Source organism: Fukomys damarensis, unplaced genomic scaffold, assembly GCF_012274545.1.
Source record: "Fukomys damarensis isolate Sample0158 unplaced genomic scaffold, DMR_v1.0_HiC HiC_scaffold_25, whole genome shotgun sequence".
NCBI lineage: Eukaryota > Metazoa > Chordata > Mammalia > Rodentia > Bathyergidae > Fukomys > Fukomys damarensis.
The window spans coordinates 18,775,256-18,801,787 of record NW_022900937.1 but is presented as its reverse complement, the minus strand read 5'-3'; the positions used below and the strand labels follow the sequence as shown (position 1 = coordinate 18,801,787).

The following is a 26,532-nucleotide window of genomic DNA, read 5'->3' as shown; positions in this document are numbered from 1 at the left end:
ATATATATATATATATATATATATTTCCCCCCCCGGACTTCTAGATATTTTCTTAAAGGTTGTGCTTATTTTTTAAAATTTATTTTCTCTGATAGAAGAAAACAGTCATTTTGTAGTAATTCTGGACGAGTCCTGGATTTCTAACTTTAAGATCACTAATCATTTATTCTGTAATGTCTAATCTACTATTAATTTTATTAAGTGAAATTTTTATTCCAGCTATTTTATTTTTTATCTCTAGATGTATTTGTCATTATGTATTTGTTTCCTTATTATGCTGATATTTTCTTTGAAATCCTTGAGCATATTTCTAATTTTTATAATCATTCTAGTCCTTATCTGTTAAGACTATCATCTCTGGCATTCATGTGTATGGGGGAGTGTCTGTTTCTACTGCCTGGATTTTCTTTGGTTATGGCTTTCATCCCTACTCAGGGGAAACATTCTTAATTTGTCTACTGATTTCTATATTTACAGACAATGAGTATTGTGCATCTCACACTGCTAATTTGGTTGTGATCCTTTGAAAAAAATCTTACATTGTAGATTTTGTTGTCATTCTTTAAAAAGTGTGGCAACATGGTAATATGAAAATAGTTGACTTACTTTAAGTCTTATTTTAGAGCATTTATTTATGGGATATAGAATAACCCCTATTCTAGGGCTAGTTTAACCCCATTACTAAAGTATAATCCTTATGGTCTTTTTTTTTTTTTTTCTTTTTTTTAGACAGGGTCTCACTATGTAGTTGAGGCTGACCTGGAACTCACTATGTAGCCCAGGCTGGTCTCGAACTCACAGTGATCCTCCTGCCTCAGCCTTCTGAATGCTGGGATTACAGGCGTGCGCCACCATGTCCAGCATGTCTTTCTTGAGTGTTCCAATGTAAAAGAGGTTTTTCCACATTGGCTGGTTGGAATTAAAAGGATTCCCAACCTTACATAAGCTTTGGGAGTTGTTTGCCTTACAATAACCTAGAAATTTCCTTTCCCAGATGGTAGTTTTTTGTCTAATATTCTAAGATTTCAATCTACTGATGCAGAATTTTTTGCATAGTTGCTTTCTAGGACTCTACCCTGTGAATTTCAGCCAGTTTTGAACTCCAATCTGTACCTCTTCAGCTCTGTTAGTACTCTAGGCTTTTTCTGGATTTATAAGAGAAAACACTGCGTGACTATAGGTTCATTTGGTTCCCTTCTCTCCAGGATCACAGACCCACACTGCTTTTTGTTTAATGCCTAATGACAGTTGTTTCATATAGCACATCGTTCAGTTTCTTAATTGCTTTTGGTAGATGGCAAGTCTTATAGCACTGATTCCCTCATGGGCAGAAATGGAAGTATCCTTTCATTTGAAGATTTTATTTTTGTCTCTTATTTATTGTTTTGACTTTATATTACAAGCCATCTCAAATCCTTTTTTGAAGCAGATAGGAAATAAATTATATTAGGACTTTAGTTAAGCCAAATCTGAATTCATTTGGCAGAAGTTGAAGCAAAGAGAATCTCTTTAAATGCTGGATTAAGAATAGCTCTCTTGATTTAAGTTTTGCTTTACCTTCAGCATATTATTTCACCTTAGAGCAGAGCTAGCAATAATGCTAGTATATACCCAATGTACTTACTACTTTAAGTTTTCATTTAAAAAGTCCAAATTCTACAACACTCAAAGATAGCTCCAGGAATGCTACAATGATTTGATTTTTGTTTGTTTGTTTGTTTTTCAAAGGCATAGACAATAGCACATTGGATTAGGCAGAAAGATTACTTTTAGGGAGGTAGTTATATCTGTGCTTGTTTTAATGCAGTATTAAGTTATGGAAAACAAACATCAATTGAAGGCATACAGCTTTTCATTCAGTACACTTAAAAACATAGCCTTTTTTCTGTAAGCAAAGCGCAGAAAAGATGAGTCATTAAAGTGACTGATTATAAATGGGAATCATCAGGGCAGATGTAAGTCATTTTGCTTTAATCAGGCCATTAATTATTAGGGTTTATCAATTAGTTTTATTGAAGGCAAGGGAGCTTAAATAAATAGTAGGGCATTGATTTTAACCAAGACATTTTCTCAGAGAAAATACAAATGGGATATGTAGAAGCCTGGAATTACAAATCCTCTTCATACCACTAAAGAAAAATATGCTGCTTCCATTGCCACACACAAACCTTTAGTGAAAACTCAAATTACCTTTCATCTCTTTTAGCAGAAAATATGAAATATCATGTTTTGTTGTTTTCTTATTTGAAGTTTGGTTTTAATTCCCCTTGGCCATGCGGTCAATATCATTTTGGAGAAGCGAGACAGAGGCACAATGCAAAGTGACTCGGTTTTCATATCAGACATTTGCTATGTTTTATTTTAGAGAGAAATTAGTCATTTTTTTGACAATAGGCCTTTAGGAGTCAGAATAGGATCTCATTGCTCCGATCTTCTCAGAGGAAACCAAGTGATACCACAGACTTAATGCAGGATCTAAGAATCGGCCCTGCACATGGACTATGAGACTGAACAGATCATTTAGACCTCCCAGCACTCAAGCGTGAGCACACACACATGCTCACATGTTCAATGCTACACCCACAACTTCGCTTTGTACTCTCACTGACGACTCTGGCAATGCAGGGAGATCAGCTATCACCCTGTGTATGACGTCTTCGTAGCTGATTATATCTTGACATGCCCTCATAGCTGATCTCCCTACATTAAGTGTGGTTCAGAGGATTGAGACTCTATGGCTAGCACGTTCTGGCACAGAGCTAGCGCTCAATGAACTGCTGAATGGGTCCAACAAATGGGAAAAGAGTGTAAGCTTGAATGTACTGTTACCAGTGTAGGCTGCTGTTCTGTAGCTGGTAGTGGTCTGAACTCCTACCCTAGAAAATCAGGACGTGGATCACCTAAGACACTGGACCACAGCCAAATGCCCAGTGAAGTTAACTTCCATCACTCCAGCTCCACCTGTAGGCAGGCTTCTTCCAGACTGGCAAGCGCTGTGTAGCTGGGATCACGGAAGAGTTAATTATCCAACCATATCATGTGTTCCTTGTCACAATATTTTCCCACTTCTTTAGGGAGATTTCACAGTAAGATGGGCCTTTGAATAATGATGTAATGAATCCAAGTTGTAGCAGTGTCAGTTTAAGTAGATAATAGGTGGTGATGATGCAGTTCTATCCTATAATGCAAAGTGCTAAGAAGATTGCTAAAAAATACCACAGAGCAGGAAGAGCGTAACATTTACAGATAGGATTTGTGCCACGCTAAAAGACAATAGTAGGTGGTTTCCACAGGTGTCTATTACTACATGAAAATTAGTCTCAGAGTGTCTTTAAAAATTAAGCATAAACTATACATTTAATAAGCCAAATATACACCTACAGTCCCAGCTACTTGGGAGGCTGAAGCAGGAGGATTACCTGAGCCCAGGAGTTAAGCCAGCCTGGGCAAGATAGTGAGATTCCATCACAAAAAAATAAAACAAAAATAAAACACCTAGAAATATAAGCTTACCATGTAAGCTTTGTGGCCACTCTCCTACTGTCTTTAAGGCGTGTCAAAGGATAGTTAATTATACTGATTATATATTATGTATTGATGATGGTAAAATGGTTACTTCTCAAAACTAGTATGTACTAGAATGTCTGATGAACCATGATTACAAATATATTTAAAGATATTAAATCATTTCACTCTTAGGTATCTACTCAAGAGAAATGAAAGTGAACTATGTAAAGACTTTTACTGGAATAGCATTACTCATACCATCCCACTGGGTACAATTCCAAACATCCCACTAGTAAATGGACACATAAAATGTGATAGGTACATATTATAGAATTGTACTCAGCAACAAAAAGGAATAGATTTTGGACATATGCTGTAATACAGATCAATTTCAAGAACATTTAGCTAACTGAAAGCCAGGCACTAGACTTCATATTATAATTCTAGTTATACAAAATGTTCAGAAATGGCAAATGTATAAAGTTAGAAAAATTCCTGTTCTCTGGAGCTGGGGTTAGGTTAGTCTGCAAAGGGGTTTAAGGATTTTTTTTTAAGGGTGACAAATATTCTAAAGCTAGATTATGGTAATGGCTGTATAATTCTATAAATTTACTTGAAATCACTGAATCATACACTTAAGGTGAATGTAAACTACATATCAATAAAGCTTCTAAAAACAGCCTCAAAGCACAACCTGACTTATCATTAACATTACTAATTAATTACTAACACTTTAATTGATAATCCATAGTTTTGCAGATGCAATGCAGCCATTGTGGTAACTTTCCTATGACAAAGTATGAAGCAGCAGTTAATTATCCTACTCATAAACATATGATTATTTCCCCTGAAAATTGATATGCACACTAGAAGAACTGAATAACTGATACAAATCTTGAAAGGAAAGACACTGATTCTAAAATGCTGCTTTTGTGTAGTAAAATGTTTCCCAAAATGACCAAGGCAATTCCTACGAAATACAAAGCCAACTGATTCAAACATGAAAAATTCAGTCAACCATCCGTAGCTGCCTCAATAACCTCCAGTAACTGCTCTGACTGATTTTCAGGCTACACTGACTGCCTTTTTTTTTTTTTTCTCCACTGAATTGACCAAATTGACTGTGGAAATTGGCATCATGTTGAGACAATTCATGCTGCCACCCAGAACTGCCTCACACAGGAAACTGTATCTTTATGCGAGATGCAGCAATTAGCCATTAAACAATCCACATACACAACACCAAGCTTAAGAGCAGGAGCTTTCCAGACCTTTTCACAAAGGCTCCTCAGCCCACGGCCCAGCAACCGCCCCCCAGCACAATCAGGGTCAGGGTGGGAGGTGCCTGCAGCGCTGCAGGCTCCTAGGGGGCTGTTCAGAACAGATAAATAAAAGCCCCTTCACAAAACTACAATCTGAGTACGGTGTGTGCTTTAAATAGGGCTCCACATGGTAAATCCTGATCAGATCAGTTCCAAAGAAAATTATGACTTGTACATACAATATTATTTCTTGCAAGAAAAGTAAAAGCCTCATCAACTGAGGATTCTTTTTGCCTGATCTATTCGAAGCAGGTGCTATGTCTTATACTTCTCACATTTGGCCTCTGTTTTGTTCCATGTTTAAAATAATTTGCTCTTGTGATTTCAGGCAGAATCCTCACTTTATGCCCTTAGAAACAGGCATGGAACAGCTTTTAAGGAAACCTGAATTCAGTTTTAAGATGTGGCACATGGCTCTGTTGGGAGATGACAACGGAGACAGAAATAAACATCTCAACATTCCCCTCAATAAAGCAATCACACTGTTTGCTTGAATGCTAGGAAGTGACCCTTGGTTCACCAGGAGCCAGAGGATAGATCAGCAGGTTCTCTACTCGTAGTCACCGCTCCAAGCACCACGCCAGAGCGCTTCAGCAATACTTTTCCATTATGTTTAATTGTCTTATGAAAAGACAACAACTAATATATCTATCTAGTTATTTCTTGGGGACTGCATGCTAATGAATGAGAACAGCAGGTACCATTAAGTATAGACTTTGCCAATATTCTGCATTACAGATTCATCTGTGCACAACAGGAATGCACTTAAGAGAAAACCACAACGCGATATAAAAGTTATTCTAATCACTCCATCACATAATAAAGGGTAGGCCATCCAAATATTCCTGCAAAAGCCTTAAATAAAATTAAGCGGCTAATTAAGCATCCTAAATGGTAGCTATTGTCTAGAGTCTCATGATTCAGTTCGGAATGGAAGCAACACACATGGCTTTCCCTTTTCGTGATAAAAAGGAGGGGACTTGGGGCACTTACCAGGTAGGATCAAGGACAAGAAAGCCCCGGCATCCTGTTTCTCCCTTCCTTCAATTATTTCTCAGTACATAAAAGAGATTTCTTTCTAATGTAGCAGATCTTAGATTCCTAACTGTAATGTGTACATATTCAAGTCGGTGTATAGGAAATATGAGGTGCGGAGGGAAGAGTTTCCAGGAGGCAGAAGAAACCTACATTCTGCCCTTACTCTAGTCTAAGACATCACTGACTATACGGCTCCGACAGACTATAAATGCTCTTCAACTGACAAAGGAGCACATTAAATGCAATTTATTTATAATTAAATACATATAAATATGTACATAAATAAATTACATTAAATGCAATTTATCTATACATTTAAGAATGTGGATTTGACTTGGGACAGCAAGCCCCAAAGACAGATCCCGGTAAATTGTTTTAAGGAAATAATAAGAACTAATGAAATTAATACTTATTTGATATTTGCTATATGCAAGGACTGAGGTAAGTGCATTATTATCATGAATTATCTCATTTAATTCTTAACCCTTGAGATAAGTACTATTATTAACCCCATTTTACAAATGAGGAAACTGAAGCTTAAATTAGTACTATTACTCACCTAAACCTCTGACAGTGACTCATAAGCCTTAGTAAACTACATCATATTCATCTGAACTAATAAGCTGTATTCTTAATACCCTTTTTTTTGGTACTGGGGATCGAATTCAGGACCTCGTGCTTTGAGGCAAGTGGCGGAACCACTGAGCTAAATCCCCAGCCCATAAGCTGGATTCTTACCCCACCTTTGACATTGGAAAATTGGGTGACCTTGTGAAATTCACAAAGAAACTGGTCTAGATGTTTCCTTCCAATTCTCGCTGCTACTCACAGCTGGTTTGCTAAGAAAAGGAGATAGAAGAAAGAAGTTGGAGGAAGGTTCTAACTATTCCCTCTCAACTTCTTGCTTCTCTTCTTGAGAAACAACTGTTTGAAATGCTAATAGCTGCTTGTCCTGGACACAACGCTATGACTTCAAAGAAGTTAAGAAACTGCACAAGGCCGGTGAGTGGAGATGAACTACGAGGCAGAACTAGAACTTAAGTCTGCGTCTCATCCTAAAATGAGAACTCTTCTGTTATGCCAGCAACCAATTCCTGCCTTTCCTATGGCTGAGCAAGTTATTCAGCCTCCTTAACCTTTATTTCCTCATCTAAAAAAAATGCAAACACAGTAATATCTTCCTTACAAGGTTATCATGAAGGTTAAACGAAATTATACACACAAAAGATGTAAAACAGTGGTACACAGATACTCAATAAAAACAATATTAATAACAACTATTATTAGGATTACCACATCCGGAAGGAACTCAGTCCTTGAACAGTTAAAGACTGTATCTGATTTGCATAGCACTGTTCACCTTCAACTATGCCTTTGCGGGAAGGACAGATGTGAAATAGTCTAACCAGTAACACTGTCCACTGTCTGTCCCCTCTACCCGGCAGAATGTGCTACCTGAGGATACACCTATTGCTTTAATACTAGAACAGGGATCAAAAGATGACTTCTAATCATGCCACATTACAAACAGTTCTGGGAGGAAAACATCCTAGAAAATTATGATTCAATTTATTCACCCAACAAATAAGCACTGGCATATATATATAAAAAGACATACATTTACTGTGGTTTCCTTCCTCTACCAGGAAAAAGAACCCTACCATCCCATCATACAGGCGTCCTCCCTCCAGCGAGCACCTGGATTTCAGGTTTGCTTATGAAACAAGCTAGAGAAACAAGAGCTAGCTGGGGTTTGGATGACACAGACACTCCTCCCTACACTGAAAGTATCCTGCTGTGTTGTTGGAAGGGGCTCACCCCAGTGGATGAAGAACTAGGAGTCAAACAGATTTACCACATAGTGTAGTTTCAATCCCGCTCTCCACTGAGGCAGAAGGATTTCAGGGGAAAGAATTAAGGGATTAACTACCCTCTCCCATGTGCGTTTCTTCCTCTGTATGGGACAAGATCTCTTTGCTTCTCTTTCCTCTAAGGCTTCCACTGATACTCATTTTTCAGAAGAGGAGGAGTGGCCAGCATGGTAATTTCCCTTTGATCCCTTGCTCTGTCAGAGATGTTATAAAAGGGATGATTCTGTCTGTCTATAATCAAGCCCTATCACAGAGGCATGGCAGAGAGAAAAATAAAACCCAGGACAACGCTCTCTGAATAAGCAGAGCACCTGAACACAACAACTGTAGTCTATCTACAGTATCTACCTCTTATAAATATACATTATTATCTTATACATTATATATTATGTATATAGCTACATATTTTTCATTAAGCTTTTTGAGCTAAGTATAGATTTGCATGCAGTTTTAAGAAATAATACAGAGGCATATAATGTATCCTTAAGCCAGTCTCCCCGATGGTAACATCTTATAAAACTTATAGTACAACATCACAATTAGGGTAATGACACTGATAGTCCAGACAGGAAACACTTCTGTCACTGCAAGCATCCTCAAGAGGTCCCTTTATAACCACACTTCTTTCTCATAGCCCACATTCCCTCACTGGTCCTTGGCAACCACCAACTTGCCTTCTATTTCGGTGATTTTATCCTCTCAAGAAAGTTACATGAGTGGGATCATTCAGGATATAATCTTTGTGACTGGCTACTTTCACTCCACATAGTTCTCTGGAGATTCATCTAGGCTGTGTGATCAGCGGCACGTTCCATTCTGAGGCTGAGCAAGGTTCCGTGGTACGAATGCACTGTAGCCTTTCTCACCGCTCACCTGCTGGAGGACATCCGAGTTGTTTCCAGTTGGAGATGAATACGGATGAAGTTGCTATGAACATCTGTGTGCAGGTCCTGTGTGAACACAAGTCTTCATTTCTCTGGGACAAATGCCCAGAAGCACAACCACTGAGTTGCACGAATAGACACATGTTTAGGGTTAGGAATTGCCAAGGGTGGGGCTGTATCACTTCTCACTCTTATCAGCAATGTACTAGTAATTTAATGTCTCTGCATCCTTGCTGAGATTTGGTGTTGTCATATTATTTTAGCCATTCTGATAGTGTGTGATAATAACTCATAGTGTTTCAATTTGCATTTCCCCAAAGGCTAATGAAGTCTGACATATTTTTCATGTGCTTATTTGTCATCTGGATCCTCTCCGTAGAATCTCTCTTCATGTCTTCTGGCCCTTTTCTAAGTGGATTGCTGTGGGTATTTTTCCTCCCTGCTCAGTTCTGGGAGTTCTTCAGATATTTTAGACACATGCTCTCTCAGAAGAACTCTGCTAAGTAACAATATATAGGGCTTCTTGTCTTCTGAGAATCATTCCTACACATACAGAAATCTCCAATAACCAACATGAAGAATGAGGCTCAATTTCTAGAGATGTTCATTTGTGTGGTTAGAACTGGAGAAAAACCAACAACTCAGACTCATTAAAATAGACTGTTTACCTCAGTTAAAGGGCTAAATAATGTTTCCACCCAAAACATAAATGTTCATGAGTTATGATCTACTGTCACATTGATGTGATTAATGTCCACATTTACAAGTTCCTAAACAAGTCAAGGTGTAATTGTGGCCCTTACCAGTCATCTGCTTAACATAAACATCGCTTCCACATCCATCTCACTAAGCAGCCCTAGAGCCTAGGGAAGGAAGCTCCCGTGCTCGGCTCTCTCATCATTGCCTCTCACGACATAAAACCAACTAGGGGTGACTCTGTTAAATAGACTTGGATTCCTCAAACACTAACCAGTCCTTAAAAACAAAAAAAACAAAAAACAAACCAACAGAAACACTGGTCTCCCAAGAGTCAAAAATATGGCTTAGACTGTGGCAGAACTATGACCTACAGCTAAGTGTAAACATCGCTACAAAGGAAGCTGTTATGCACACACTTTCTGCAAGCACTTTCATCAGAAAGCAGTAAAGTTCATCAGGTTAGTTTCTCCTGGTAGTAATGCTATCCAATAACCCTTCAAAGAATCATTTTATCTAGCAAATGATTATTTTCTACTTTTGATACAAATCTCTCGTCTCACCCATACTGATGATCTTTTAATGACACTACCTTGATACCAAAATTTCTTTCCTGACGAATTTAAGGTTTTACTTGAATTATCTCTTTCCTCACTTGATAAATAGAACCATTTTGGAATACAATATGAATATTCTCAGTTCTTGTTTGTGTGTGTTTTTCCACAGTGGTGACTGAACCCAGTGCCTCACACATGCTACGCAAGCACTGTGCCAGAGCTGTGTCCCCAGCTACCTTAGTGTTCTTTGCCTCTTAAATCTGTGCCGATTTCATTTAAAAGGTAATAGCAAGTATGTATAACATTTACCTGCCTATGAATGATCTGTCACCAATTTTTTCCCCCAAATTCCTTATACAGGACTTCCTTGTACATTTTGAAACAATTTTTAAATTTTTCCACTCATGTGGAACGACAATGATTTCATTTATTTATTTACTTTTCCCGGTACAGGGGAATCAAACATGGGCCCTTTTGCTTAGTGAGGGAGGCAGCAGAACCACTGAGCCAAATTCCTGGCAACAGTGATTTTAAAATAAAAAAATATTTAAAGGATGCTCTTGTTTTCTATCCAAGCTGTAACTCCACAAGTCCTTTTTATAGGTCTTTATGAATGACAGTTCTTCATTATCAGTGTCTTTTAAACCTTTATATATTTTTTTAATACTTTAAAAACTGTCTCCCTCAAAGGTGTCTTTTGGAGGGGGGGATATCGGGGATTGAACTTGGGTCCCTGTGCTTGCAAGGCAGGCAGCAGCACCACTGAACTAAATCCCCTGCCTTCAAAGGTGTCTTTTGATTCCACTTGTCTGGAGTAAAAAAGGACCACTGTCATAGCTAAGCCACACTGCTTTTTTTTTTGTACTGGGGATCAAACTCAGGACCACGCATTTGTGAGGCAGGCAGCAGCACCACTGAGCTAAATCCCCAGCCCTAAACCATATTGCTTTAATTCTCAATTATTTGTTCACATTTCTCTCTTCAGTTCAATAATATCTCACATTTTTTAGATTTCTTTGCTTTGAAGGGACACCTCAAGGTAGTGTATGCACATTAGGTACTTAGTGACTGGCATGGAGTGCTTAAATTAATACTCATTCTTACCACCGTCATCACTACTTTCATAGCAACATCTACTGTCTATATGTCTCATCGTTTTTCTTTCTTTTCCTGAATGTCTCTTTGATTTGCTTTGTTCCCCTTCCCACCTTGTCAACTTGCCACACCTCCTTCAGTGCTCAATTGCACAATCCAGCCTCCCAGCCCCTGAAGGAACCCAAGTGATCTCCCCACAGCCCTATGTTGTATGGCCGAGGAAACCCAGGTGCAGAGGACAGGAATGGGCTGCTTTTCCAGGGACACCAGCATGGAGGTCACCCAGTGGGACTGAACTGGCAAGGACAGAGCCTTGTTCCTTTTTAGAAACTGAACTTTCTAAGTTTCAAGTTGGTGCTGCATATTTGTGGTTCTTAGTAATGCTGTGTATGTCTGTGTGTGTGTGTGTGTGTGTGTGTGTGTGTGTATCTTAATTCTTAACTAAAGAAGGAAAACACTGTCCAATTTCCAGGTGCCCCAAACTTTACTACTGACAATGGCACTCCTAAGTTTCTCTACCTCTTACCTTCTACCTCCAAAGTCTCCACCTCCCCCCAGCTTTCTGTTTCTTTCTGGTTTTTTGGATTTCTTTGTTTTGTTTTTCTGAGATAGGGTCTCACTATGTAGTTCAAGCTGGAATTGAATTCTCTATACAGCCCAGGCAGGCCTCCAACCTTTGGTGACTCTCCTCAGCCTCCTGAGTGCTAGGATTAGAGGTGTAGACCACCCAGTCTGTGTGGATGTTCTTTAAATCATAAGGGGTTATGCTGGTTTGTTTTTAAATTAGTGAGTTGCTAGGCCAAAGGTAGGAAGGATTTGTCAGGAGCCATGGAATCAAAGGTTAGTCAAGACCCTTTGAAAGAATAGCTTGTGTTCTGGGCAAGGGAAACTTTCTAAAGCAGAGCAGATATATACCGATAACCTAAGAGAAGGCCTTCTCTCTTTTCCTCCTGTTTCTGAAGTCTGGTTTCCTGAGGCATCATTTATGTGCAATAAAATCTATGCTTTTTAGGTAAATATGACTTTGTGCTCTAGCAAGTGTGTGCAGTCATGTAACCACCACCCAAATCAAAATGCAGAACATCTCTAACATCCCCAAAGGCTCCCTCATGCAAATCCTACTCCTTCCTCGACCTTCTACAACCACTTCAGGTCTTACAGTTTTGCCATTTCCAGAAGGTAGAGGAATCTCACAAAAGTAGTTACACCTTTGAGTCTGCTTTCTCTAGCATAGCATCCAGTGTCCAACAGTCACCCACACTTCTGCATAAATATCAGAAGGTCATTCCTTTTCACTGCCTAACAATGTCCCACCGGGTGGAGGCACCTTTTCACTTACTCACCAGCTGAAAGACATACAGGCTATCTACAATTTGGAGCTATTAAGAATGAAGCCACTATAAACAGTTGTTGGTAAACTTCTGTGGGGCATATGTTTCATTTCTCTTGGGTAAATATCTAGGGGTGGAACTGCTCTATTGGGTTGTAGGGAACCACTAAACTATCTTCCAAAGTGATTGTGATACTGTATACTCCAACCAGCACCAGCAATGTGTGAGACTTCAGTTGCTCTGTAATCTCTCTCTCTCCCTCCCTCTCTCTCTCTCTCTAATACTAGGGATTGAACCCATGGTCTTCACACTGAGCTATATCCCCAGCCCTTTCCCAATTTTAAATTTTGAGACTAACTTGCCCAAGCTGGGCTCAAACTCGTGATTCTCTTGCCTCAGCCTCCCATAGTGCTAGGGAAACAAGCATGCACCATCACACCCAGCTCTGTATTTTTGTGACCACTTGATATTACCTGGGCTCCCCCACCTTAGTTTTAGTGTCTCTCTTTTAACAGAAAAAAAGTAGCAGGAATTATTATCAGCATGTTTCAGTGTTGAAATTTTAAGCAACTTCAACTCTTCTCACTTGTTTTTTTTTTTGGTACTGGGGATTGAACTTGGGTCCTTGCGCTTGCAAGGCAGGCCAATGAACCACTGAGCTAAATCCCCGGCCCTCTTTTCACTCTTAAAACCCACGTATAAGCCACCAGGAAATGCTACTGGGTTTATTTTGGATATATTTAAATATATCCAAAATCTGGCCACTGCTCTCCATCTTCACAGCTGCCTTCCTGCTCTAGGCCTCTAAAAATCACCTGATTACTGAAACACCTTCCTCACAGCCACACCATCCTGCTGCACACACACTGGTCTCTGCCATTCCGATACTCACTCGCTCCAGCTTCACCTTCCCAGGGCCGTCAACCTGACCGGCTCCTCTCCTCCCTCAAGCCTTCGCCTCAAAGCCAACTTTTCTATGAGGTCTTCATGATCAGTACTTCAGCCTACCCTCTGCCTGATCTATGATTTCTCTCCTCCATGGAACTAACAACTTCCTAAACACTCTACATGTACTTATTGGGGTTATTGTTTCTCATCTCAGCCCATCCATGCTAGGACAGAAACTCACTAAATGCAAAAATCTTGTGTTTTCTATATTGGTACTTTCCGAGTACACAGAATAGTGCCTGGAACATGAGAGGTATTAAAGAGATAGCAACAAAATGAACAAACTAACAACTTGGCTTTGCTCTCTAAAGCAGTACTGGGTGGGAGTTCTGTGGGGTAAGATAAAGTCAGGGGTAGAAAAGAAAATCTGTAACACTTTTACTGAAACTACAAGACTTAGTTTCTCTAAAAAAGAGATTTATTTGGGCAGCAACTGGCTCTAAAATTTCTATAAAAATACTTTAAAATTATTTTTCTTCTGGTCATCAACTATGTAGGATTTCCCTCTTTCTATAAACTTCTGCATCTGTGTAAGACGGCCCCAGACTGACTGCCGATTTGATTTTCTTAATCTGAGTTCTACTCTCATTACCCTTCTCTTTCTATTTTCTATCCTCGGGGAAAGAGAGAGCAGTTACTGCCGGGGCATTCTCACATCTTCCAGAGAAATGGCATAGGTGTTAATCTTGTATTTATGTTTGATGTGGCTAATGATGGCGAGGACTGGAGCTGCAGGTTTATTAATATGCAGGGCTCTCACCTCATTAGTGGCGATGTATGTTTTGAAGTGAAGCCGCAGCGTCTGCTGTAATGTTGGATCTAGCCTAAGAGAAATTCTCAGCGTTCATTTGCTTTTTTACCTGCAGTCAGTGCATGTTCTGCTTCTAGGGCTCTCATACGTGCCTTCCGATAAACGCAACTTTTCCACAGTGCTTAATGTTTCAAACATTTTTAGTAATTATGCCATGATGTCCTCTTACCTTTGCCTTACTGTAAAGATTTGCATGATTTTTTGACCCACAAACATGAAGTATAATAAACTCTCTGGCTGGATTTGGGTGTGGAATGATCTTATGAACAGGATGAAGTAATTAACTCATACAGTAAAAACATACCTAGGTTATTAGCATTGGAAAATTTGTAAAGTATTCTCACAAATATCACCTCAATCAAATATTGAAAAGGGCAAAATAAACAATAGTAACAGCTGATTGAATATAGTATTTGATGACGTATTATGAATAGCAATTTACAACCATTTCCAGCTGACATAAGGCATTACACTGAAGCAAGCGAGCAGACTAACAAGCCTTGAGGAACAGGCGGTTTGTTACTTACTGCTCCGCACCCTGACAGCCCTTGGCGGATCCACTACGGAAAGGAGTTCAGATCCCAACACTTTGTGTGGATGGTATTAACTGGGTTTCATAAATTCCACAATATACTATCTATACATATATTTTATACAGTAAAACGTACAGGGCCTCTACATTCTAAGAAGGCCATTTAGACATGAGAAATATTTTGTTCTCTTTTCATACAGGTAACTGAACTTATCTCTATTTATTTTTCTTAAAATTTGTATTAAGTATAAAGCTGTCTTTTCCCACCCTGTTTTTCATTTTTTGTTTTCTTGGGGGGAGGGACGGGGTAGCATTAGAAAATGATGATCAGAGGAGAACACACGTACTTAGACAAAGACAAAAGAGGAAGAAGCTTAGATCACTCAGGATTTTCTTTCACCATCTTCTTTTCACTGTCTGTCTTCTCAAAGAGCCTGTGCCAGGCTCCCATCTTTGATTTGACAATGTGACACATATTCAGCTAGAATTCCCGTCATCAATCAGAAGAAGCAAAAATGAGTATATGTGCTTTTAAGAAAGTACAGCAGTAAGCTTACACAGCAAAAGTGTATAAACAAGTATATTACCTATTTAATTGCCTTAACTGAACTTAAAAGCTCTGATCTTTAATTGCCTGATTGAACTCCTCTAAAAAGCTACAATTTTTTAATCAAGGAGAAAATTAAATAGCTTTTTGGTAAGTAAAGAGGGATCTTTAATCTTATTTTTATGGAATCCAAGTTATTAAATATGGACAAAACCCCCTCGAAAATATTAAATTAACAAGTACTCAATCAAGGGTAAATTTCTCATTACAATGCTTTACAAAAGTCTCCAGGGACACCTGTCTTCTTCCGCTCTTCAATAAAAACATACACTTTTAAATCTGGAAAGTAAAAGTTTCCATGAGTAGCTAGGAAACTCAAAAGCTAATTATGTAAATGTATTTCATGAGGTGTATTAGCACAGCATACTTATTTCTACAGCTGAGTACCTGTGACATGGGGAACTACTCTGTCTGCTCTGAGATTCATTAGTCTCTGATCTAGACAGGTACAGACACACATTCATTCCCTGGCATTTGAGACTGAAATCTCTACGCCCTCACGCAGCCCCTCAGACACCTTCCCACACCTGGTGGAGCCTTATGCAGCGGGTACTCAGTGGGAACTGGGTGGGCCAGAAAAGACTGGAAACAGAAGTAGAGGCCCAGGATCCTCTTTGAAACCCCCATGTCCTCCATCAACCAAGACACTACAGCCCTCACGGGTCACAGATTAAAGAAGACTTTCCCAGGCTAGCTGCAGCCAGCGCAGATAAAAGGACTTACTGTCCTCTGTGAGTTTCTGGTCCACCATCCATGCCTACACAGAGGGCAGAGTAATGGTTCTGGGAATCTGACCCTAGACTTATTTTCAGATCCACAAAAATCTATTTGAAACATGTGTATCAAGATCCCATTTCAAATGAAAAATTCAGTTATTTCCTCCAAACACAGAGTGAAACTAAAACCAAATAATTTAGATACAGGGATACTAAAGGCATACCAACTTGTCAGCATGGTTTCTCACTTTAAAAGAGAAAAAGCCAAGATGATTTCAGAATAACTAAGGCATAGCTTCCTATCCATTGGAGTTCTCAGTGCTACTAAGTTTCCTCATAGACAGTTATGGGTAGAGCCAAATGATTAAACGCCAGAATTGTCCCGCATACTGAAAACAGGACGGTCCTAGGACTCACTCTTGTAACGTGACTCCCATCCTCCTGGCACAGTCCTTTGAATGAAGGCTTTGCTACTGAGCACTGACACCTTCCTGTAGTTCTTTCATCAAATGAACTGTGCTGCAGATACCCATAAAAACCAAGAAATGATGGGAACCGATCACTGTCTCCCTGTTAAAACGGCTACGACCGCTCTGTGGGTTGGTGGGTACGGAGAAGCAGAAGTAAAGGGAATAAAAACAAGCAAGGTAAGTCACATCGTGTTACATAGTATCATCTTTTAATCCTGATGCACCAGATGTGTCAGAAGTGTTTACAGACTTATTTATACCCAGGGAAAGTAATCCTAGCACAATTCAGCTGACTTTCCCCACGCCTTCATTTTGCATTAAGCAAACTCTAGAGTAGAGATGCTTTAAAGAAAAAAATTGGGTCTGTGATAAAAACAACATGGTACTGGCAAAGAAAAAGACCTGAAGATCAGTGGAATAGATTGGAAGATTCAGAAACAGCTCCATATGTACTCAGCTACTTCATCTTTGAATAAGGAACCAACCATCCTCAGTGGAGGAAAGACAGCCTCTTTAATAAATGGTGTTGGTAAAACTGGATTTCAACCTGCCAAAATTTAAAACTAGAACCTAAACTAAAATCCAAATGGATTAAAGATCTAAATATTAAATGAGAAACACTAAACTTGCTGGAAGATAATTTAGGCAGAACTCTCGAAGACACTGGCATAGAAGACTTTATGAACAAATCCTGAGTAGCACGGGAACTAGCACAAAGAATCAACAACTGGGATCTCATCTTATTAAAAGCTTCTGCACTGCAAAAGAAACCACCAACAGAGCTAAGAGACAACCTACAATGCGGGAAAAAATTTTTACCAGCTGCTCCTCAGAAAAGGACTATTATCTAGAATATATGAAGAACTAAAAAAAATCAGGCCCCCCCAAATATAAAGACTCGATTAAAAAATGGGCATCTGAAATGAACAGACATTTCTCAGACAAAGAAGTAAAAGCAGCAAACAAATACATGAAAAAATGTTTAACATCACTGGTCATTCAAGAGATGCAGATGGAAACAACACTGAGATTCCACCTTACCCCAGAAAGAACCCCTTCTCCATTGTTGGTGGGAGTGCAGACTGGTGCAACCACTGTGGAAATCAGTATATGGAGATACCTCAAAGAACTAGGATTAGAGGTGCCATTCGACCCAGCTATCCCTCTGCTGGGTATCTTTCCAAAAGAATTAAAAGAATTATATCACAGCAATATATGCTCACCCATGTTTATAGCAGCAGTTTGTAATAGCTAAAACTTGGAAACAGCCCAACTACCCATGAATTGGAGACTGGATAAGGAAGATGTGGTTTTTCTATAAAACAGAGTACTACTCAGCCAAAAAGAATGAGAAACTATAGAGTCATTTATAGGAAAATGGATACATACTGAGGACATACTCTCAAGTGAAATAAATAGGACACACGTGTAAATACTGAATAGTTTCTCTGGTGTGAAAAATTAAAAGTGTAAATAAGGTTCACACTGTATAATTGATAATGTGAAATAGGAAGAAAAGGGCTAAAGGAGTAGGGGAAGTAGGAAGGGGAGGGGAAAGGAAAGAAGGGAAAAGAAAAAATATGAGAAAAGGAAAAAATGGAAACAAAGACTTTATTATTATTATTATTTTTTTTTTGGTACTGGGGCTCAAACTCCAGCCCTTACGCTTGCAAGGCAGGCAGCAGAACCACTGAGCCAAATCCTGGGCCCAACAAAGTCTTTAAATAGGTGAGTGTGGAGTGGGTGAAGGGAGGGCAGAGGTATAGGGAAAAAATGAGAACCAAGATCTGTCATGTAAAGGTACAAGATTCCAATGATGAATGTAACTGTACTGTATACTTAAAAAGTACCAATAAACCCAACGAAAAAAAAAAAGAAGAAAAAATTGGCTTATGGTTCCATTTTATCAACATAAACACCTTCAAGAACTAAATTATGATAATATCTGATTTAATTGTCAAAACCTAGATATCTTCTTTAAAATGGGAAGGATTTGAGAAGAAAATTGAATCACTAGGATATTATAACCACCCACAAAGGAAAACAATCCTTGGTGACAGATATAACACTACAGTTGCAGACATCAGTTTTCTTCCTCTGACAGTTTATACCTTTAAAATTTTTTTTCTTTAATCACATTTAATTGTTTGCTGCTGCATCCCCCAAAAGTACAGAAAGCCGGGATGAACAGATGTGAAATAGTACTGTGGTAGCATCAGGCCCCGACATTTTCTAATAGTCTCTTCCTCACTTAATAATTTGCTTCTAAATGAATTCAGACATCTTGGGAACATTAAAAAAACAAAGGGAGGTTACTTTTGCAGCATTCAACAGTTATCTGATTATTCTCCAACATGTCCCAGGGACTGCTTTCTCAGACTGTTTCTCAATTCCTTATGTAAAGTTTCACTTTGCAGGTCTGAGAAACAATTTCCTAAGAAACAATGTGTGATGTCTGGCCTATTAATAAAAGGAAGAGTGAAATTGTATACAAGGTGAAGGCTGTGTACCACAATTGAAGAGGTAAGTAAGACAAACGGGTCCTGTATTTTTCTTTTCTTTTCTTTTTTTTTTGGTACCGGGGATTGAACTCAGGACCTTGTGCTTGCAAGGCAGGTGGTGGCACCACGGAGCTAAATCCCTGGCCCCTGTCTTTTTCAAATACTATGAAATATCTTTTTACAGGTTTGGTAAGTGAAATTGACAAAAATACAAAACCAAGTTTATAATCTATAAGAGAGCAGGAAATATGAAGAAAGAAAACAAGCGAATTCACATTTATACAAGTAACCATCCTTCTGACTATCAAATATATCAGCTGGCTTAAATGTCCTATCATTTATTCACTCTAAAATTCAAGGTATCCAGACAGCCTCAGTCAGGCCCATGGCAAATTAAGTCAGAGCCCACACCCCAGCACATACCTCTGTGTAAAATCTTTAGACTCCACAAATAGGTAAGGCCTTTAACAACCTAAATGAATGAAAGAAAAAACAGTACAATTATGGTTTTTATAGGGAACTTCCTAGGTAAACATATCAACCACAAATTTTCTCTTAAAACTCTCAACTAATAAGAAATTACTGAGCATTTTCCATTTTCGCGCTCTTCCGTGGTGACACTGAATGGAAAAGATACAAGTTCCTTCCTTGGGAGCTTAGAATGTCCTGAAGATGAGGCATGCCAAATAAAAGAAATGAGCACGTGTGTGCATGCACAAGGACCAGGACGGTGACACACTGAACTCTTATGGTGCTATGGGCGAGAGGAGAGGGACAGGAAAAAAAGACAAACACTATTTATGACCAAGGGGGAACCTTTTTACCTTTTTCTGGCACTGGGGTTTACAAACCTACGTCTTGAACACACTAAGCAGACACTTGACCACCGAGCTATAGCTTCAAGAGAGCTTTGAGTTAACTCACGAATGAGGCAGTGAGTGAAACAGAAACCACTTTCCCACCAGTAGTCAGAAGGGTTCACAAGGTGCTGGGCCTTGAGTAATGCATTCTGTTGACATGAGGAAAAGAAAGCACTAGTTGTGTGTGTTTAGTGAAGCCTCTGGTGGAATTTTTTGTATTATTTTCACAACTTTTCTGTTAAGTTTAAAATAATTTCAAAATAAAAAGCCCCTCCCCCGATTTTTAAAATTTACTGGGGTTGGAAAGAATGAAACACACCAAGATGATCATTGTAGGCTGCTGCAAATTACATAAGTGGAAGAGCTCCACAGACAGTATCAAAGGTGCATCTCAAGGAGGTATCAATGAGAATTATATTTGGGTTTTTCGCTTTAATATTCTGAAGAATAATTAATCCAAATAGAAACTGAAAAAAACCTAAGTATATAGTTTACAAGTGTATGGAAAACTTAATCAAAGGCTGCTACTAAAAACTTTCAAAATCTCAAGCTTTGGACTATAGCTTAGTGGTAAAGCACTTGCCTAGCATCCATGTGGCCCTGCGCTTGCCCCAGTATTGCAAAAATAAAAAAAAAAATTTCAAAATCTTTATATAAAAAGTGTCATGGGCCAGAGATTTGGATCAGTGGTGCTGCCCCCTGCCTCGCAAGTGCAAGATCCCAGGTTGGATCCCTGGTACCAAAAAAAAAAAAGTGTTATGAAAGGAGATGCATACACTTTATTCACAACCAATGTTCCTGTATACACTTACACACTTGTATATGATCTTGTAATTTCAAGACTGATGAGATACCGAAAACAGTGAATGAACAATTATTACTCAAATTTCACTCCAAGAATTTAAAAGTTCTCACCATCACAAAAAATTTAAGTTGAGTGAGAACCATATGACCAAGAAAACCAATCATAATGCAAAGACTGAGTGGAGTATAAATCTTAAAAGAGGTGAAAAGAGGGATGGTGACTAAATACACAAAGGTTTTAGCTGATCAAAAGAGACTAAGAGCCATAGTTAAAAAAACTGAAATGTTGAGAGAAATTTACAAATATTACAGATCTAGAAGACAAAAATCTATATCCTTTAATGCTGAGCAGAGGTTAACACATTTTAATAATTCTTCTGGAGTAGAATGTAGTTCTGAAAGATTTGCCAACACAGTACAATCAATTTTATTACATATTTATCTATTCTAAGAAAGCAGAATAAATTTTTATAGCAAATTATTTCTTCTAGAGTTTGGAACAATTGACACTACAATAAAATACATGTTCCAAACAATAAAACATAAAAAACAAAGTATTAGTAAATGTATTATACAATGTTACACAGTGTACACATGTAATGAAATGTCATACTGCACCCCATAAATACATATAATTACCATGTATAAATATGCACTAAAACATATTTTTAAAGTAAAAATTATTAATGGCAATTTTAACGTGGAAAGGAATAAAAATATTTCTATAAGTATTTATAAAAAATAACATCAATAATGAAAACTATTTTCTCTTTGAATAATAGGAGGTCACCTTCTTCAGCATGTAAGAAACGATCTTTTCAGTGCCAAGCAAGTTGGGTTAAATGTCTCAACTTAGATATTTAATTGCATGCTATAAAATCTGCCTGTTACAGAGAGCATACTATTAAATCAGAAAACACACAAGGAGGGGGCAATCCAACATATTCAGGTTAAAAAAAAAAGCAAAGCAGATTCTGTACTGATTTTATGTTTTCTAAAATTATAAATTTTGTTAGATTCAAAAATTACTATTCTTCCAACTGACAAAAGACTAGGTTTTCTTCTAAAGCCTATGCGTATCAGTGCACAAGGGAGCTAGAAATCTGTGCATGGAAATCTAGAGTATTATTATGGGTATTCAGCAGGCCAGGCTTCACAATAATGACTTGACAAAGCCTTGACACAGAAGTCCTCAGATCTGCTGTCAATCACTCGCTCCTTGACATGTCAAGCACACATCCTTTCAGGGACAGCTTCAATCAACATTACCTCTCAAAACATAGTGTACAGTGTCACTGCTTTGGAAATGAGAGGAAACATAAAATGTGTTCAGTGGCAGGAAAGGCAGAAAGGCATTCCTTTTTCTCGGAGATCAGATTCAAGTGGACAGTAGATAAAAATCATGGAGCAAGTTGGAAGGCTGAAATTGGAAAGTTTATATAGATTTTTGTGGAAGAAAACTGTTCCCTTCCCATACCTTCTATATGAGAAAAGTGAAACAACACATCTTACAGGCTGCAGGTCCATTCTGGAGTCAGCCTTGTATCTACTGCTCTGCTCTGCATGCCAGGTTATTAGAAGCTAGAAAATAAAGTTTGTCTGGGGAGAAAGAGCTGTCTAAACATGAATGTACGATATGAAAAGAAACTGAATGCCAGGGTGTGGCCAGGGTATGCATGCCTGGAGGGGGCTAAGGCCGGAGGATCACTTGAGTCTCAGGAGTCTAAGACCAGCCTGGGTAACACAGTGAGACCCTCTACCAAAAAAGAATCTGAAGGGGGCTGGGACTGTAACTCAGTAGTACAGTGCTTACCTAGCATGTGTGTGGCCCTGGGAATTTGATTCCTAGCACCAAAACAAACAAACGAACAAAAAATTTAAAACAGCAAAAATAAATAACAATAAAAAATCTAAAGCAATTGTGCTACTCTATTATTCTCTCATTCATATTTCTTTTTTTTTAGTTTTAAAATGTATTTAAAAAAATTTTTGGTGGTACTAGGGATTGAACATCCCAGCTTTTATTTTATTTATTTTTTGAGATGGGGTCTTGCTAAGTTGCTGAGCTGCCCAGTCTAGGCTTAAACTTGTCATTCTTCTGCCTTAGCCTCCCAGAGTGCTGGGATTACAAACGTGTACCACCATGCCCAGCCTCTTTCTTTTTTAACCAGTTCTCCTTTTCATCCCTCCTCAATTTTATTTTTCTTTCTCAAGCCTTTTGGGGAAACAAGAGTAAAGGAACAATGCATCTATAGTCAGACAGCCCTGTGTTCAAATCAGATGCATTAATTAGACAGTTATTGGGCAAGTTATTGAATTTTTCTAAACTTCCTTTTGCATAGAATCCAGTTTACAGTTGCTGTAAAGACTAAATGACATAATATTTGTATAGAAGTATGTCATGGTAAATGGCACAGGAAATACTCAGCATTTATTTTCCACCTTTGGATTTTTTTGCTTTAAACTTGGCAATAGCTAAAACTATATTCATGTGCTTTCTGGCCTCCCCAAGGGAACTCAAGGGAAAGTCTCTGGAACACAGAAGGAGACTGGGAACCCAGTCAGGCTGTGAGAACACATATTATATAAACCATGACCTTCAGCCCATCAATCTGCCAGTCTCACTTTGATTGGTACAATCCTCCCAGTGTCAGGGAGTAATTAGCCTTGTGCCAATCTGATATTTGTCAGCTGTAACAAAGAATTATTCCAGTTTGCAGCCTATTCAGATTAGAAACAAACAAAAACATGCTTTGGAGGCATTACTTATGCTCAAGGATCCAGCAGAGTTTACGAAAACTGGCGGAAGGGCATATTTACGAAAAGCATTTCTTCTGCTCCAGCCATAAGAAGCTTTCATTACTATGACAGAATAAGGCATTTAATCTAGAGAAACTGGACATAGGCTAGAAAAACAACAAAAAAGACCAATCTCTAATTTAAAAAATAAAAGGCTAACTGTGAACAATGACTTGGAGGAGCATTTTTTTTAATGCCTTTCACTGAAATAATTTTTGTTATCTTTCGAATTACCCAACAGGCAAGCCCTGTATTGAAAGCAGGATTATTTTTTCTGCTGACTGCACTAACTTTAGTCTTCTCACACTGGTGGAAATAAAAGGACCAGTGGCCTTGTCTGGATGCCCTATCAAGAAGGAAGCGAGATTTATGACGTCCAGGGAGAACACCCTCCTCTATTTGAGAAGACAGATTTCTATTTTTTTGCCCAGTTCAATAGATAATTGAGTATACAGAACTTGTATACATTTTCTTTGGTATCTTTGTCTTTTTTTGCCCTTTATTATCTGTGTTATTAAACTCTAGAGCCTAGAACTGCCAAAAGTCACAAAGCATTCATTCCCCTCTGAGATTAGAAGAAGAAATGAAACATTTTTATTTTCATCTAAAATGTGATCTAAGTGCTCAAATTTCAGATTAATCTACCTACACATGTAGAGCATCAGAAAAGAAAGTTCTCATCACCCTGGGCAGTTCACACTAATAATTAGAAAGAAAAAAGGAAAGCTGTGAATTACAGGGAACTAAGCCTAAATAAGTGTCCATGTTGGATTAAAGAGTTTGAGTTGTCAGTTTGATGTATAATGAATGTGAAAATCAGCCATTTAATTAAATGGTACATGGTAATACCACTTTGTTCTGTATTAAACCACTTAAGCTATCAGGGTGCCTTTAGTTTAGCAATTGTTTACTGTTATACCATCCCATAATTTCTCAGAGACGCTGCTTAGTCCACATTACTCCACATATAAAATCTGAAACTTAAATAGTAATGTTAGTTTAGCTGATACATTTCACCAGTTTATTAATGAATATAAGAGGTGGAAAATTGCTTTTCATCACAAAGGGAATAATTTCCTAGAAGTGACTGATTAAATAAGTTATAGAACATCAGAAAACTACAGAGATCTCTGAAAGCAAAGTAGTATTTTTCATAAATGATTTTAATTTTATTTTAGGCTTTTTATAGCCCATGGGCTTTTTTTTTTTGTTTTTTTGCTGGTACCGGGGACAAACTCAGGACCTTGCACTTGCCAGGAAGGCGTGGTGCCACTCAGCTAAATCCCTATTCTTATTTTAGGTTTTAAAAATATTTTCTAGTCACATATTGAGATCGATAAAATGTCCAAAAGACTATTTTTATTTTTGAAGAAGTTGGAAATTCTACTGGTCAATTTGACTACTTAGGTCCCTGCACACATGATACTACAACAGGTCAGATGACTGCCAGGCCTAACACATGGCATGTGACTAGGTTAGGGGTCTATGCAAAGAAGAAAAGATAAAATGATGAAAGCGCAAGAAAGGTAGGAAGGACCTGATAGCCAATTAGGATTAAAAAAAGAAAAAATAAAATTTAAAAAAATCGTAAGGATATAAGAATAGGCATAACTAGAAGGATTAAATAAGCCAAATTTCCTAGTACTGAAATCATATACTTACTGCTACTGCAATTCTTCCAAGGACATGTTCTGGAATTTTCCTATATACATCCAAAGATCCCCCTGTAGACACAAAAGTTGTGTTACTACAAAGAAAAGCAGACTGGGCTTTTCCTTTGTGTATTTACTAACAAAATACATTTTTACTCATCTTACAACATGCATTAGAGGTTAGACAAAATGGGGTTTTATTCATATTTACGGATATAATCAGACCTCCAGATGAAGTATAACTAGCTACTTCCTTTTATTCCAAGTGTATAGTCAGTCACAGAATGAAAAAAAAATGAAAGGAAACTAGTCAGGGCTGGTCAGAATCTGCATTTCACTGAAAATTATACATACACAAACCCATAAAGTCAATGTAACAGCCACATTTGTTGTGTCTCATGTGCCTTTTTGTTCAAATGTAAATTAGGGCCCTAACTTAGAATGTTCACTTTAACCAAACAAAAGCTGGTAGATATTAGGCTTAAAATACACCTAAAAACTTATAAAGCAAAATAACATTTATCTCAATGAATGCAGCTCTTCAAATTATGTATCAAGACAAGAAAAAAAATCTATTCTCAAGATACTATCTTGGTTTTGGGTTGAAAATTATCTTTGATAACACTTTGAACACCATTTTATGAGGTAAAAAAGAAATCCCAATCTCATTGTATCATAATGTATTTTTCTTTAAAATGGTGTTTATTAAAACCCTTCTTAAATGATTCTTCGCTTTTCCAAAAAATTAAAAAACACTAGATTGGGAACATAATGAAAGCAGGAACCATTTTTGTTTGTTTTTCATGTTCATCAATTTCGAAATTAGCAAAACTGGTGGATAATACAGGAGGTGCTTAATAAATATGTCAAATGAATAAATGCACAAGTTAAAATTATCACAAATTTAACCAACTAGGTATGGTTACTCTGAGACAGTTTCAAAGAAGGAACCACAAACCATTTGTGGCAACAACAGCATCACTGAAACAACTGAAGTTTCCTAGGTGACTATTTTCAAGGAACTAGTATTCATTTGGAAGTACACACTTGGGTATGCTTATTAAATTTTTAATCTTATGTAAATGGCATATGAATTTCAGGGATATAGTTTATGCAAAGAACCATTACTTTCTTCAATAATATGATGAGAGCCACTGAAAACAGTATGTAATAAACTTTCCTTTAAGAGTCAAATGCATTCAGTTTTTCAGTTCTATAAAGAAACTATCAAGGATATGTGAGAAGAAATTTTTTCTGATCAAAGGCTAAAACTTCCATTTATCACTTTACTACTGGATGGCTTATCTGAATGCTTAATGCAGCGAAGTATGCCATTCTTTTGAAATATAGTCAAGTGTGTTTTGTGGATATATTTTTATATCACATTTTTGTAAAACTGTACATCAGAGAAAAAAATTTTTAATCAAAAGTTTCAATGTAGAATATTGAACACACAAAATATACGAAGTTACTAGCTTTGTCTTGTTTAAAGCAGGTAAGAGGAAAAAAGATCACTGTTTTAGATAAATTT

At 37.8% G+C, this 26,532-nt stretch overlaps 1 protein-coding gene across 2 annotated transcripts in view; it reads right to left on the bottom strand.

Annotated features, from left to right (window-relative positions):
• Map2k5 (mitogen-activated protein kinase kinase 5) overlaps window positions 1-26,532 on the bottom strand; it is a 243,336-nt gene that overhangs the window by 114,367 nt on the left and 102,437 nt on the right. For both annotated transcript variants that reach the window (XM_010643300.3, XM_010643297.3), the window contains exons 12-13: window positions 25,012-25,073; window positions 19,310-19,358 (exon numbers count right to left, since the gene is read on the bottom strand). In XM_010643300.3, the coding sequence (XP_010641602.1) occupies window positions 19,310-19,358; window positions 25,012-25,073 (111 nt within the window). The remainder of the gene's footprint in view (window positions 1-19,309; window positions 19,359-25,011; window positions 25,074-26,532) is intronic.